Source organism: Dendrobium catenatum, unplaced genomic scaffold (assembly GCF_001605985.2).
Source record: "Dendrobium catenatum unplaced genomic scaffold, ASM160598v2 fragScaff_scaffold_1199, whole genome shotgun sequence".
Taxonomy (NCBI): domain Eukaryota; kingdom Viridiplantae; phylum Streptophyta; class Magnoliopsida; order Asparagales; family Orchidaceae; genus Dendrobium; species Dendrobium catenatum.
In genome coordinates, this window is record NW_021319661.1 from 1510829 (window position 1) to 1527951 (window position 17123).

The 17123-nt window shown below is 34.6% G+C and overlaps 1 protein-coding gene across 1 annotated transcript; it reads left to right on the plus strand.

Moving 5' to 3' along the window:
- The first annotated feature begins 6121 nt into the window (after positions 1–6121).
- On the plus strand, positions 6122–8132 carry LOC110106588 (la-related protein 6C-like). Its single transcript, XM_020836530.2, has 10 exons — positions 6122–6439; positions 6593–6674; positions 6761–6855; positions 6937–7008; positions 7094–7173; positions 7271–7352; positions 7472–7519; positions 7620–7688; positions 7817–7936; positions 8019–8132. Exons 1-10 carry the CDS (start codon positions 6122–6124, stop codon positions 8130–8132), a joined length of 1080 nt encoding a protein of 359 aa, XP_020692189.2.
- Positions 8133–17123: the final 8991 nt, after the last annotated feature.

Here is a 17123-nt window from a genome sequence, read left to right on the forward strand (position 1 = left end):
TATGCTGGCGCCAAAATGGATCCCGAAGATGTTCTTCATCACATCTTGAACGGACTCCCACAAACTTACAATTCCTTCAAAACTGCCGTAAGAACAATGCAGACGTTGCTGAGTCTAGACAATCTTTATGCTCTCCTCATCAGTGAGGAAATCCACGTCAAATCCGACGCCGCCAGGCATGTGACGGTGTCCGATACTCAATCGGCTCTCTACACAGATAAGGGAAGATCTAGAAGAGGCCGTGGTCGTTCTACAGGCCATCAGCAAACCCGTTCAAACAGCACCTCTCATCTGGTGTGTAAAATTTGTGCAAAGAAGGGTCATAGTGCGGATGTTTGCTGGCATCGCCTCAACCCAAATTTTACTCCATCAATGAACTCGAAGAAGTCCACCAACGCGTTGCTGTCGACGACTGATCTTTCCAACGATGACTGGTATCTTGATTCCGGAGCCTCGGCGCACATGACCAATGCTCTGGACAATCTTGCTAACAGCAAAGAATACAGCGGGTCCGACAACGTCGCCATCGGGGATGGAAGAACATTACCCATAGCTCACTCGGGCACGGGTATTCTTCCCACCCCGACTCGTAAGCTTCATCTTTCCAAACTCTTACACAGACCAGCTATATCGCATAATTTACTTTCCATTTCTCATTTAGTTAAAGATAACAACATCTCTATAACTTTTGATGCAAATGGTTTTACTTTTAAAGATCTTACTACTAATCAGCAGATCCTCAAAGGCAGCAGTAATAAAGGGTTGTACAGGCTTTCATCTGCAACTCACAACGACAGGAAACGAGCTCTGGTGGCTTCTTCCGTCTCGGCAACTGACTGGCACAATCGGCTTGGACATCCGAATACCCAAGTTATTCGGCACATCTCCAACAGCAATGTTTCTTTACATATTCCTAGTTTTAAATTCTACTGTTCTTCTTGTCTGACTTGCAAAAGTCACAAACTTTCTTTTCCTCATTCTAGTAACAGAAAAAGGAAAATTCTTGAACTTCTTCACTCTGATGTTTGGGGACCTTCACCGGTACCTTCACATCAAGGATTTTGTTACTATGTAATCTTCATTGATGATTTTTCTAGGTTCACATGGCTTTTTCCTATTATGTTTAAATCTGATGTCACTAAAATTTTCATAGATTTTGTCAATTTTATTGAGCGCCAAACGAACCAGAAAGTTAAAGCAATTCGCACGGATGGTGGTCGAGAATATATTAACAATCATTTTAAAAATTTCACTCGATCCAAAGGCATTCTACATCAAATTTCTTGTCCGTATACTCCGGAACAAAATGGGATAGCGGAGAGGAAAGATAGGCATATTATTGAACAACGAGAACTTTGCTTCACACAGCCTCCATGCCTCACAAGTTTTGGGCAGATGCAGCCTTAACGGCAACTTATCTTATTAATCGCTTTCCTTCTGTTAATACAGACTTGGTGTCTCCATTGCAGCTAATGTTCAAGATCAAACCATCGTATGAACATCTTAGAACATTTGGCTGTGAATGTTACACTCTAACGCCGTCGCACAATAGAAATAAACTACAACCAAAGTCGGCTGTTACAGTTTTCATGGGCTACTCGGACACTCAAAAAGGCTATAAGTGCATGAATATACATACTAAACATATAATTATTTATAAACACGTATCTTTTAATGAAAAATCCTTTCCATTTCAGCAGTCAAGGAATCTTGCCACTCAACCGGTCACTGAAGTAGCACCAGCCCGGCTTCTACCTACTTCAATGACTTGGACGAAACCAACTTCTGCTCATACATCTGGGTCATAGACAGCTACTCTTCTGGAACCGCAAATCATCTCTACGCAACCATCGCTGCATGACAATACTACGTCCGACAATTCCCAAACACTGCCTATTGTATCTCCTGTACAACAACATCAACCCAAACATCCCATGGTTACTCGTCTTCAAACCGGTTCATTAAAACCAAGTCGCAAGTTCAATTTGGCTCATATAGAAACTGAGTCTGTTCCCAGTTTGGACCCGACCACGTATCACGAAGCTAACAAGAGCATTCACTGGAGACAGACAATGGCATCTGAGTTTCTGGCATTACAACAACAAGGAACTTGGGACTTAGTTCCTCCACCTTCAAACGTGCTTATCCTAGGCTGCAAGTGGACTTATAGAACAAAATTGAACTCAGATGGATCGATAGCGCGCTACAAAGCTCGCTTAGTTGCGCAAGGAAATAGACAGGAACATGGCTTGGACTACAGTGAAACATTTAGTCCGGTAGCAAAATTACCTACTATTAGAATTCTTTTCACAATTGCGTTATTTTATGGTTGGCAGGTAGAACAATTAGATGTGACCAATGCTTTCCTACATGGCACACTTGATGAATCTGTTTACATGAAGCAACCGAAAGGGTTCGAAGATACAAATCAACTGAATCATGTCTGCTTGTTACGCAAAGCCATATATGGCCTCAAACAAGCGCCTCGACAGTGGTTCACAACTTTCACAAATCATCTTCTTGCAATCAGATTTACTCACAGCAAGGCAGATCAATCTCTGCTCACGTTCCATAAATCCAACATTAGTATCTATTTTCTGATATACGTGGATGATATCCTCGTCACTGGAAATGACACTGCCGCAATTCAACGTCTTCTTTTTCAGATCAAGCAAAATTTTTTAATAAAACATCTCGGACCTGCGCACCATTTTCTCGGCATTAAAATTAGGCATGACTCAGATAAGTATTTTCTTTGTCAAACTTCTTATGCAAAATCTTTATTACAGCAAGTGCATCTCAGCACTTGCAACTCAATTGCTAATCCTTCATGTACCAGAATACCAGACGATGTTGAGACTCGCACTCCGGCGTTCGATCACTCCACGTACAGAAGGTTAACCGGAGCATTGCAGTATCTTACCATAACTCGCCCGGACATTGCGTTTGCGGTCAACATTCTTTCCCAGCATATGCATGATCCTAGCAACATTCACTGTTTCCTGCTCAAGAGATTACTTCGGTACATTCATGGGACGATTGACTTCGACTTACCCATCACGAAATCGTCTCTTCAACTCACCACATTCTCCGATGCGGACTGGGCAGGAGATCAAGAAACCAGAAAATCCACATCTGGTTTTTGCACGTTTCTGGGCGGAACTTTGGTATCGTGGACTGTAAAGAAACAGAACACGGTTTCGCGTTCATCTACCGAATCAGAGTACAGGGCTTTAGCGGCTGCAATCGCTGATACCATTTGGATTAAAAAGCTACTGCTAGATTTCGGTATTCAGCACAACAGCAAAATTGATCTATTCTGTGACAATACCTCGGCGATTGCATTAGCCAACAACCCAGTGTTCCATGCAAGAAACAAACATATTGAAATTGATCAGCGGTTCGTAAGAGATCAAATTCAAACAAATAACATTCAATTGACACCGATTAGCACTACAGATCAAGTAGCGGACATTCTCACAAAACCACTATCTACCAACAGGTTCAAGTTTTTAAGATCCAAACTGACGATAGCCTCTGAATCATCAGTTTGCGGGGGAATATTAGATACTAAATAATGTAACAATGTATTTATTATAACCTGTATCCCTCTGACACGTGTAACTAGGCTTAGTATAATCTATATATACTCTACCGTCTCCTGTTGTAAAGATTAAGACACTGTAATGAAAAGCTTGCTTAGTTCTTCTTTACTTCTCTCTGGTTTCTACAATAATCAGAATTGAGTTCTTAAGCATTAATAGAGATTAGTTTATCACAATAGTTTTGTTGAGGCTTCATCAACTAGAACCTGCAACAAAACTCTTTGCATAACTGAGAGAACGAGTACAGATAACAGGAAGAAAGGTTAGAGGAAGCAGAACAGTTTTCTCATTAGTTCTTTACTGTGAACAGTTCAAATCGTTCATACTAGCAAAGACAAAACCAAATCATTACAGCTGCAGGTTTTGTCACAAGTTAACGGCTAAGATTAAAGTAAAGAATTGAGATGTATGGTGTAGATCAAGACAGCAGAGGAAGTCGCAAACAATGGTAGTGGATCTGCTGTGGCAGCTTTTAGCCGGTTAACAAGTTTTACGAAGTCTTTCCAAATGCTTGGGAGAATCCTGATTATGATGATGATGATTATAGTTCTGTGTAATTTAGACTTGATCTAAAGAAATGAAATCATAAGATTATCATGATTAGATGCTTAATGGATCTATTTGCAAGTTATCTTCACTCTTCATTAGTAATTACCTCATATTATTAAGCATATTTTCTAACAATTCGTAAGGCATCATTCATCAAAGAATAGCTGAACATATAAATGGCATTCACTTGACAAATTGGGAGCGGAGCATTGCGGCGCTCCAAAGTCCAAATCCTTGCTTTGCCAAGGAGCGCTATAGCTGTAATACCTCACAATATCCTTAACAGTACTGTAGAGTATCACATACATAAACATAATATTTTTCCATCATCTATCTTATGATACTTTTCATTATTTGAAAATTGATATAAAACATCCAATAACATTTCATTTACTACATAAATGAAAGTATCTAATAAATTATCGAAGTTTATAAAAAAAAATTCATGTGAACAGCAGAAGAAAGGCTATTGTTGATAGAAATAATTATTAGTATTCGAGCATTTCATCGAGATTAGCACTTATAATCAGTTATTATTAGTATGGTAATGATCGTGCTTCAGTCTCGATTATATCAAAGCTCCATTTGGAATAATTTTTTTACTGTTTTCTAAACCAGATTTTTAATACAAAGTTTTTAATTTAAAAAAAAAAAAACATTGTACTAAAAACTGCTTAAAAAAAGTTAAAAAAATTATTCCAAACAAAGTCTAAAATAGAAACAACCGTGGACCGTACCTCTGATTTCATTGCTAATATATGATATAGATTAGATTGAGGAAAATTTTAAAGATAAATAGCTTATAAATGCACTCCTAAGGAATTTTATGATGCAATAATTTCGAGAATAATATGCGGCGCAAATAAGAGCTTGTGAGAAAATAAGAATAAAATTAAAATTCGGTTTCAATTGTTAAGAATCAGATTTCCTATAAGTCATAAATAAATTTTATGACGTAGATCCTAGCATCTTTGAATTTTTGTTCTTAGATTTTTTGCATATAGAATTATTTATGACTTTGGACATGATTTAAATCCAATAAGAACCTGATTTCAATAGCTTTTTATTTATTTATTTATTGCATTCTAACTACAGTCAATCATATAATGGATTTGACATATTTCATTATTTTAAAAGCATGATTTCTAATATTAAGCAACCAAATTAAAATTTATTTTAGAAAATGATGATTTTATTTTCACCAATTTGAAGCGTGCGTTTTAGAGTATTTTTGTGTTTAAAATCATATTAATTCGAATGATAGTTTAAAAAGTTCAATCTCTTTCAAAACATTAGGCAATCAAATGAGCCATTAGCATAATATTCTAAAAAGCCAACAAGTTGTTAGCATTAAGTCTTAATTTGGGATGACTTTTTTTCTGCTTCTTAAAGCAATTTTTTATACAATTTTTAATTTTGTACTAAAAAACTGCTTTAAGAAGCAATAAAAAAAGTCTCAAAAGAAGCCTAAAGCCTAAAGCAACAAGTTACTAAGGCTTCGTTTGGGACGGTTTTTTCATTGTTTTCTAAAACAGAGTTTTAATACAAATTTTTTTATTTTTTTATAGTACAAAAATTATTTTTTTCTACTAAAAAACTGCTTCAAGAAACAGTAAGAAAGCTGTCCCAAACGAGGCCTAAGTCACTTCAATTGCTAATTGGCTTTTCAAATCCTAGCAATCCAATCCAGTCTGGTCTCCCTGAGCCAAGATTTCCTCAGCTATTTTGAAATTATCAAAGCACCATTCAAACAATTCTGTCCGGGTCAAAGTTGAAAGCAAACCAAAGCGTGAATCAAGCCTCATTTTTCTGGCGCCAAATAAGGATCTTCTTCCAACTAACATAACTGTTCCGAGAAAAATTGCCACCACAAAACCACCAAAAAACAAGTGAAATATATAAGGATCAAAAGGTAAAGACTATCATAGATTCTCACCAAGAAGGAAAGAAAAAAAAAAGTAGAAGCAATGGCAGATGAGAAGAAAGAAGTGAAACACACGATGATCAAGGCAATGCAATATCAGAGCTCAAGCGCCACGGCTGCCGCTGAGTTCAAGTTAAATCCAAACGCACCCGAATTCTTCCCTGATCCTTTCATCCAGATGCCGACACCAAATTACTTCTGCCAATATCTTAAATTCCTCAACGGCAGCAGCGGCGGAATGGAACCAGATTGTATCTACTTTGAAGATCAGAAACCAAAGAATTTTGTCCCTGAATTAAACGTCAAGGCTTCTAATCTGAACAAGAACAGCACTGATCGGATTCAGAAGATTGTGAAACAGGTTCTTCTTTTTAATTGTCTTTCTTTTTACATAGCAAGTAAAGGAACATAGAAGTTTGGTTTTAAGTCCATATCTTCCAACTTTGATCATTCTTCTGTTTGAAATGAATTTTTTTAACAAAACAATAACAATTATGCAATGACTTATGATCAGGTTGAATACCAATTCAGCGATGCAAAATTGATTGCAAGTGATTTCCTTGTGAAGATTATGAGCAAAGATCCCGAAGGATACGGTACCAAAATTACAAATAAATATTAATTAGCTTAAGAAGTATCTTGATATAAACTCTTAATTCTCATATGCATTTTTTTCTTACAGTTCCAATGTCTGTCATTGCCTCATGGAAGAAGATACAAAATCTCGGTGTTAACAATCAGATGCTTGTTAAAGCTCTTAGAACATCATCACAACTTGTGAATTTCCTATAAATCTCCTCTTCTGGTTCCTATAATTTATTAAGATAATTTCAATGTTATTTCTTTTTATTAATTCAGGTGGTGAGTGAAGATGGCAAGAAAGTGAGACGCAAGAAGCTCTTTACAGAGAAAGCCAAGGAGGAGCAGATGGTTATTGACATCAAACTCTAGCAAATAGTATTATAAAACTATATTTGACTACTTGTTTTTCTGATATATTTGTTTTCATTTACAGTCGCGCATGGTTATAGTAGAAAATTTATCAGAAGATTCTTCACGCCAACACATTGAGAAGTTATTCAGCATTGTTGGAAGGTTTGATAAATGAAGTTTTTAGCCAATGTTTCACTTAAAAGATGAAGAAATTGTCACATTTCAATGAAATAATGATATTATTTTTTATATGTAACAGTGTTAAGAATATCAGAATCTGTCATCCAAAAGAACATAATTCAACTAGTCCTTCAAAGATTGATGTTATAATTAGTAACAAGGTGATTTCTTCACGTCAGAGAAGTTTCCATGACATATCAATTCTTATAGTTTTTAAGTAACATAAATTATATATTTTTTTATAATTTTCTCTGAATTATAATGATTCTTTTTCATATAGTTGCATGCATTTGTGGAGTTTGAGACAACAGTTCAAGCAGCCAAGGCTGTAAGCTCTCATCTTAATTTTTTCACTATTCTTGTTATATATTGAAATAAGAGCTTATGCTTTATTTGGATAACATAAAGAATAGATGGAATTCATATAGGTAGAGAAGCTAAATGATGAGAGCAACTGGAGGAAAGGACTTCGTGTGAGATCTTTGTATAAATGCATGGTAATTTACCTTTAAATTGATATATTTGCATTTCAGTTTCACTCTAAATGATTCTGAATGATAAAAAGAAGACAGTATGCGAATTATGTTGTATCAAGCTTTACATATATTGAACATTTTCCCTTCAGCTAAGATCAGTAACCAAAGGCAAAAGGTATGATCATTTTGACTTGAACTCAGAGGATGATCAGTCTCCTTTCTCTCAAAAATTAGAATCTCCCAAAATTAAGCAGGCACTTCAACATAATGTGAGCTTTTTCTTTGTAAACATCAATCTAACATTTTGTATAGCAAATTGAATTCCTGATAGAAGTAAATTTCTCTTCACAGATTAGTGAAAATCAGAATGGTGCAAGGAAAGCATGTGGAAGAGGACGAGGAAAACTAAATGGACTTGTTCAAAACTACAATGGTCATGGTATTTTATCCAAGGGGGGGGATTAATGGGGGGCTTAGGGGGGAATTAGGATTATCTTGAATTTGAATTGTAATTTGAGATCTCATCGTGTGCTAGGGCTCTAGGGTTTGCTAGAGACTTGTGGAGGGTTGTTCTTCCTCTCGAATTGAAGAACATTGTATCTTTTATTGCTTTCTCGCATCTAATAGTGAACTCCTTTGTTTTTATCCACGTTTCTCGTTGTTTCTATTCAAAATCTGTTGCGTTTGGGCTGATTTACTGATGTAAACAGTAGTTTTCTCGCTAATTTCGATTATGTTTGCTTGCGAACTCAAGTAATCCCTTAGGGTTACTTGCGAACTCAAGTAATCCCTTAGGGTTACTTGCGAACTCAAGTATTTCCTATCAGAAACCCCCTAAAAATAAACCTAAACTCTTAAACATCAAGGGACTTTTTGCTGTAACGACCAGAATTTTATTAGAAACTTTAAAGTTAAGCGTGCTCATATAGGAGAAATCTCGAGATGGGTGGACCTCTTGGGAAGTTACACCTATCGAACAAAATCTTAAGATCATTGCGCCAAAGTATACAATATTTCAAATGTCAAGTGTTTGGGCTGCTGCATCTTTCCCCTTTCAAGATTTGAGCTTCGAACTTGTTGATTTCTCATATTTTGAAATGGTCCTAACTTATTTTTCCATGTAAATAATATTTTACTTGTTTTTTTATTTTTTGTCATGTTGTATTTCTTCAACATTTTTTAAAGTTTCAGAATTTATTTATGTAACTTATTTGTTGAATTGAATAAATTTGGTGTATGGTTTGGTGACCTTTGTCTCAAGTACTATTAATGTTGCTTAGGTTTATTACCAGTAATTGATAAAAGTTTTATCTTCTTGCCCTTGGAAATCATTATTGCTGGGATGCAGTACAAAAGGTAGTGATCGGAATAGAGTTCTTATGCATCGTTAGATATTACTTCATCACAACAGCTTTGCAAAGTCTTTTCAAATAGTTGGGATAAGGCTGATTATGATGATGATAGTTCTGCATAATTTAGTCTTAGAAATGAAATCATAAGAGTATCATGTTTAAATACTCAAAGAATTGCAGGTTATCTTCAGTAGTAATTATCTCATATTATTCAGCATATTTAATAGCCATTAATAAGGCATCATTCATCAAATAATAGTTGAACAAAAAATACATAATATGTCTGATGTTAGGAAATCAGATTTCCTAAATTGAAATCAGATTTCAATAGTTAGGAAGTGAGATTTACTATATTAAGCTAAATTCAAATCTCATTTCAATTTGTTAGAAAATCAAATTTCTTATATTAAGTTAATTTCTAGGAAAACACATTTCCTATATCGAGCAACATACAAATATTATTCAGTATTCAGATATAAATATATTACACTTTTTTGACATTTACGTCAATTAAGGCAAACTTACGCACACATCACATCTGCAAGCTTTGAACCCAAAACATCTTCGTTGGTAGTCAAAGTTCCAAATCAACATATCAAGACGAGCTGTGTGATGTAGTACCTATCTAATATAGACCGAGTAAATAATCTAAGGTTATAAATTACTCATATTGATCTAAAAATTTTGAGAAGATCTATTGTTTGGGGGGCATATGTCACCAAAATTGATTTGCAAAGGTATGAATCACACAGGAAGGTTAACTTGAAAACATTTGAATTCAAATTCAAACCATCTAAAATCTTATTTCAAAAAATTTACAGTCAAATTACATGCCTCGATGTGGCCCAATCTGAGTTCAAATGAGCCTGGATTAAGCACTTAAAGCGCAATAAAAAAAAACTTTGGGATATTAATTGGAGGATCAAATGATCTCCAAATTTTACATATCCATAATAAAATTGAGTGATTTGATGAGACAAATTCAAAGAGTTATAAATTGCTTAATTCTAACATTATTAAGATGCTTAAATGCTTTAAAAAAAATATAAAATATTGAGAGATTCAATACAAATCGTCCGATAGAGTGTTCCAAATTTTGACTATATTTACGGGAATCTCAATAATCTAAAAATAGATCTCGCTCTCTACATAAAAGGGGTGTCGGGATATTGGCTTGAGATTCAAGAGCTCGAAGGTTTAAAGAATGTCGAAGCTCCACCAAGCATCAACATCCAATCGTTGACATCGAATTACCACCCGACTACAACCTATGAACCACCGTCAGATCACCACCATCGCCTAATTGCCACCATCGAACCATCACCCAATCGCCACTATCAAGCCATCGCCTAACCTCTATCATTTGGGCATTGCCTAACTGTAACCCTTGGATCACCGCCCGACCGTTGTGGCCAACACACTGCCTGATTGTTATCATCAACCCACCATTTGATTGTTGATATTGCTATCTAACAATTGTTGCTTGATTATTCTCTTTTAACCATCGTTGTTTGAATGCTTTATGGTGTCGAATGTTGGCCATTAAAAAGAAGCATGATACTAAATTAAGTGTTGCATAAATGAGGATGCTTAGGTGGATGAGTGGCTTTACCCTTAGAGATAGGATACGAAATGAGAATATATGTGAAAAGGTTGGAGTAGCTTCAATGGAAGATAATATTAGAGAGAGTCTCCTTAGATGATTTGGTCGCATTAAACGGGGCGTTCCGATGACCCGGTTAGGAAACATGAGGTATTAGATTTGACTTATGTTAAGAAAGGTAGAGGTAGACCTAAAAAGGCTTGGTTAGAAAATTTTAGAAATGATCTTTCCTTATTAGATTTAAATGATAACTTGACTTTTAACATGACACATGACGAAAAATGTTTCATGTAGCCGACCCCACGTAGTGGGACAAAGGCTTTATGTTGTTATTATTTTAGCCATCGTTGTCTGACTATGGTCTCCTAATCATTATAGCTTAATATGATCCTTTGAACAATAATGTTTGACTATTATCATCTGACCACCATTACTCTTATCTTTAAAAACTAGCATCCGAAATTTTTCATTGAGTAATGGATTTGCCATTCCAATTAATTTTCCCTTATCTTAAAATAATGGCATTGCCTTCAACCAAAGAGTGAAGATTAATAATGTATGTCAAGTAATTAGAAACACGAATACTTTTTGAATAATTAAACTCTTGGACTCTATAGTTTTCAAAGATATAAAAAGTTGTTGCATCTAAATCTTGAACAAGTATAATCTTGATTTTATGATGTAGAAGTGATAAGATAACTATAAATTTGTTATAAAAACTAATAGGAATACACTAGTTTATTTCTTTTTATTGGTATTATAAATATGTCCTTTTTTTTTAAAGATGAATAGAAACTTCTTTATATCTCTCACACATTGGTAGATCTGGTTGCATTTTCCAATGCAAATTTTTTTTTGAAGTTATTGAGAAAGCAGAAAAAAAGGTAAATAAACTAAGCATAGTTGTGGTAAGAAGAACAAAGCAATCAGAAAGATGCCCGAAAGAAGCCCAAAATTGATAAGCCACTCCACTTATCATAAATATGTAAGCAGCAAGATACCAGCTCTCTTAGCCATTTCCTCAACCTTGTACATCGCCATGCCCATAGTTCCACTCAAATGAATCATTACTAGCTCTGTTCTTCGGTTGTAAATGCAGAATTGTCTGCTTCCTTCTTCTTACTATATATACTAGTCACTATACCTCACATGAGAACAAAGGAGATTAATGAGAAACACACATTTCATGGTTTTTATCATGTTCTTTGTACTTCTCTAATTTATTCATTCTTACATGGTATCAGAGCCATAACAAAGCCTAACAGCTATTCTTCTACTCATCTTCCTCAATGGCTAACTCTTATAGTACTTCAAAGACGTCGCTAATTACTGTCGTAATACCAGACACCACAACACCCTCATATTTGAAATTCCTGGTATCATGATTTTTGTAACAATAAATCAATAATATTGTTAATAATAATCCACAGTAATATGAATAATGTCCCAATAATATTCATTTCAGTAGTTTCACTAAATAAGTAAGAATTTATTGCTACACGATGTTTTTTAATATCGTATTAGTGTTAGTAAATTGTTGGCTCAGTAAACAGAGTCAACACTATTTGTCCGTCAGCACAATATCATCTCCTTATAACTCTCAATCAATAAAACACGCGAATCAGTCAAACATAACCCCAAACTATATATTTAAAGGAAAGCTCGTTCACCCACCATCTTGTATAAGTCAATAAGTCTCCAACTAATGGGTCAATCAGTCTTTACTTATCGTTTACATATATATTATTATCACAGTACTATAACAATAATAACAACTCGTTATTACTCAATCAAATATCTACATTCATTTTCAATACATTGCAGTAAATAAATCATAATTGTGCTTAATTTAGAATAAGCCAAAATGTCATAACGGTAGATAACAAAAAACAAACTGAGCAAAATTCACATTTTAGAATTTAACAACATCACCAAATATAGTATAAAATAACATTCTTAAGATTTAGTTGACATGTGCTTCTTGCGTGGTCCGCTTACACAAGTCTCCAAATAGCGCCAAAATAAAGCACAACCTCTGCTTCGTGCGTGATAAGATATGTTTACGCAAACTGTTCCACTGGCCCGTTTCCTATAATCTGCATCTTCTTTTGTGCGAACCCAATGTCAAATTTGCTTGCCCGTTTGCGGGGCGTCTTCAATTTCTTAAATACACTGTTTGCAATACCATTGCTTATTGGATTAGGGGGGCAATCATTCCTAAAGCTTGCTTAAAAAGTCTTAGCAGGATATGTGCCAAATTTCTCTACTTTGGTGATTTGGAGGCAAAAAAAGCTACATCTCATTGCTTGGAAACAGATTTGCAAACCCAAAAAGAATGGTGGCTTGGGCATTCCGGATTTTTTGGGTCTCTAATTTGCTAATCTTTGCTCACTTATATTCAGATTCTATAATGCCAAATCACCTCTGTTTACATTCTTGAATGCGAAATATGGTTCCCCTTGGAACTTGCCTCAGAGTATTGCTTATCCCTTTTGGAAGGAAATTGGGACGGTGGCTACACAAATTAATTCTAGCATCCAGTTTGAATCCAGTATCTTAACTTGGAAAGATAGGGATAAGCCTTGTTTTTCTTCCTTTATCAAATTCTTTTATAGGGAAGCTGACACTGTGGATTGGTATCATCAAGTGTGGCACAAACATCATGCTCTTAAATACTCCATATATACTTGGATTGCCATTAGGGGGGGACTCAAAACGGCAAGAGGAGCATATTAAGAGAACGATTGCTGTCCCCCCCACCTATATTTTATGTTTGAATCACTTTGAGACTAATGCTCATATCCTATTTGAGTGTGACTATGCCTTCTCGGTTTTACTTCAACTTATCCCTGACCTAGGTGAATTTCTTTTGAGACCTATGCTTTCTCAAGTTTTACACTTTTTGGGTGATAAAAGATACCAGATCAATAAGCAAAAATAATTATTTCTTTTGATCACTTACTGTGCTAATTACTACATTTGGAGGGAAAGGAATGAAAGAAGGTTTAACTCTATATTTAGGAGTTCTACCACTCTTTGTTACTCTATTAAAACTGCGGTTGAGGCTAAAGTCAATAACTGGAAGCATTCTGAAAATCTGAGAATTCCATGGCTTCATTAAGTTTTTTTTCTGCTTTCGATTTTGGGGGACTCTTTCTTTCTGCTTTTTGTTTTGTGGAAATTTATTTGTGCTGCTGCCATGGTTTGGCTGGTTGAGGTATCATCTGAGGCAGGTTATATGTTGTTTGGATTATTTGGGACTTATGGCTGTTTTGGACGGAACTTCTCTGTTGGCTTTTGCTGGATCTTCCAGGCGACTCAAACTATTTGCCTTGCTCCCTGCTGGTTATTCAGACCCTGGACGACGACCTTTAGCAACCTGGGACTGTTTTTTGTGGGAGGATTTTTGTTGTAGGACGATAATGTAGTTGCTAATCATCTCCTTGGAGGGCCTCTGGGCAACCAAGAGATTGCTCTCTCGATGTTGCCTGCTTCTTGTGCGATTAGCAGTCTGAGTCCAATTTTCGGGTCCCTACTATCATTTTGGTTGGCTGTTTCTTTTCCAACAGTTATCTACTCTTGTTTTCTCTTTGTTTGTAAGGGGGGTATAGGTTTTTTGGTTTCTCTCAGCTTTTTGTTTGAGATTAACCTTTTTTTGTTATACCTTACTTGTAATGCTTCTTTACATAGTAATATATGGGCTTCTAGCCCCAATTTCCCCAAAAAAAAAAAAAAAAATTTCTTGCCCGTACACAGAACCAACTGCTCGTAACCCCTGAGTAAGAACGTGATCTTGCCTTCTACTTTACGTGAAATCGTGCACAGAGAACGTGCGTGTCTCATTCGGTCTGCCTTCATTTTGTCGAGTAGGCATGCATGAATAAGAACAAAAAGCTACTATTTAGAACCTGTCTCTGTGTATGATACCATGTAAACAGGCTTATATGCAATCTAACACTTCTCTTCTCCACCTCGACGAACCACTCGAAAGAAAATTCTTTCATTTTTCAAACCGCCACCGAAAATCGTCTAAATTATGCTCTAATATCAATTATTGTGCAATAACATAGTAAAAATAACCATAACAAATGCAATAAAACAAAATGATTTACGTGGTTCGATGAATATGCCTACGTTTATGAGGAGGAGATGATTTCACTATTATAAAGAAATAAATAGAATTATAATTCCCCTCTCTCTCTCCCAAAAAATTATTCCGTCAGGTAACCTGACGTAGAGCTACATCAGGTAGCTTATAATATGTCGCCACGTGCACTTATTTTTTATCGCGCTGCCCGACGGCCCAACCCGGAACGGACCCGGGAGTTTGCGTAGCTTGGTATTGGTCGATTTTGCTCGACAAAAATGAAAAATACTATTATATGAAGACCAATACCGAGCAATACCGAGTTCAATATCGAGCAATACCGAGTTCTTTTAGGTATTACTCGGTATTGGTCTTCACATTGCGGTATTTCTCGTTATTGCCAAGCAATACCGAGTAATACCTAGCAATCCGAGCAAATACCGAGCAATACGCGAACATAGTAATCCCGGATTTGATCCGAGTCGGGTCGTCGGGCCGCACGGTAAAGAGTAAGTGCACGTGGTGACATATTATAGGCTACCTGATATAGCTCTACGTCAGGTAATCTGACGGAATAATCTTTCCTCTCTCCCTCTCTCTGTTCTCTCTCATACTATAACTCTTAAACCCTTAATTTGTAAATTTGAGAGAAAACAATCAAGAAAAACATAATTAATGCAAGAACATGGCAAATCAAATCAATGTCATAGTTGGATCAAATCAAAGCCCAAATCAAATCTTCTAATTAATACATTATATGCAAATATATCTTCACTCTTAAAGGTCGAATTTTGACCACACAACAAAGAATTGAGCACTACAAAGCCAATATTACAACATCTCAGTGCCCCAGAGTGATATTTTTCACTTATAAATTTCTTTAAAAATAGAAATTCACATGATAGTGATGTAACGTCACGAAATAGAGAGGATAGTGAAAAATTAATTTAACTAATAATTCACAAAAAAAACCAATAAATGTCATATAAAATGTAAATCTTATCATATCAAAATTAAGTCATTACACATAGTTTAATTATTATACAAATAATCATTACATCTAATGTCTTAAGGCTCCTCCAACTTCTACCATAAAATTTATTATATCAATATTTGTCTTGATTAGTGTAAACAATATTATTTTGAACTTAAAATATATATTAGTGAAATCATTTCAACTCAGCCAAATATCATATACATATTTTTTAAATATCATCTTTAACTTTTTATAGATACATTTGTATTTTTAAGTTCATTTTTTTTTAGATATTTGTACAAAACAAAGACATAAAATTATTTATTTCAACGACCAAAAATACTCATAAATAGATTAATCTATAAATCCTTCCCCTCATAGTCTCATTTCAGAGAGAACAAAAGCATTTACCCTAAGGGGCTGTTTGGTAACAATTGAGATTTAACTTTAGTGGAATTTAATAAATCCTATAAATTCGGATTTAGTAAATCCGAAATATGTTAAATCCTAAAAACTGTTTGGTATGTTAAATGTTAAATCTTGTTAAATCCTGAGAAACTGTTTGGTAACATATATTAGGATTTATGGCGGTTAGGGATTTAAGTTTAAAAGAGATATTTATGAAATTAAGATCATTACATAAAACATAATAAAATCAATTTTAGGTCATATAAAATGACAAAAAATTCAATAAAAAATTAATTACAAACTAACATGGACCAAAATGAGAGTTGAAATATTAAATAAGCTAATTATATTAATATTTAATTACTAATTATATCATTAATTAATCAATTAAGTTAAATTAGATAATTAATTTATGCACTAATTCTACTATTAATTATTTAATTAATTAACTTAATTATTATTTGTTTAAATTATATAAATTAAGTTAATCGATAATAACTTTGAGGCGTTCAATTTTAAAAGAGATATTTATGAAATTAAGATCATTGCATAAAACATAATAAAATTAATTTTAGGTCATATAAAATGACAAAAAAATCAATAAAAAGTTAATTACAAACTAACATGGACCAAAATGAGAGTTTAAATAGTAAATAATATACTTATATTAATATTTAATTACTAATTATATCATTAATTAATCAATTAAGTTAAATTAGATAATTAATTTATGCACTAATTCTACTATTAATTATTTAATTAAATAACTTAATTATTATTTGTTTAAATTATATAAATTAAGTTAATCGATAATAACTTTGAGGCGTCTAGGGTTTATATTTCATCTTTTCTTTTCGTCGTTGCTGTTCGGCTTCGTTGATTCGCAGGAGGTGTACAGATTGCGCGCGTCGCTACTTCGGTTCCTTCGTGGCTGTTCGACTTCGCTCCTTCGACGACTTTCCCTTCTTGTCGGATCGGAAGTTACGACATTTTGATCGGAAGCAAGAACAGGAGCTCGCTGGCTGTGAAG

What these genes read in the sequence shown, in the direction of transcription:
- LOC110106588 (XM_020836530.2), top strand. Translation starts at nt 6,122, where the DNA reads ATGGCAGATGAGAAGAAAGAAGTGAAACACACGATGATCAAGGCAATG. An exon ending in TTATTCAGCATTGTTGGAAG is followed by an intron (nt 7,174 to 7,270) that starts GTTTGATAAATG and finishes TATATGTAACAG; the next exon opens with TGTTAAGAATATCAGAATCT. An exon ending in ATGTTATAATTAGTAACAAG is followed by an intron (nt 7,353 to 7,471) that starts GTGATTTCTTCA and finishes TTTTTCATATAG; the next exon opens with TTGCATGCATTTGTGGAGTT.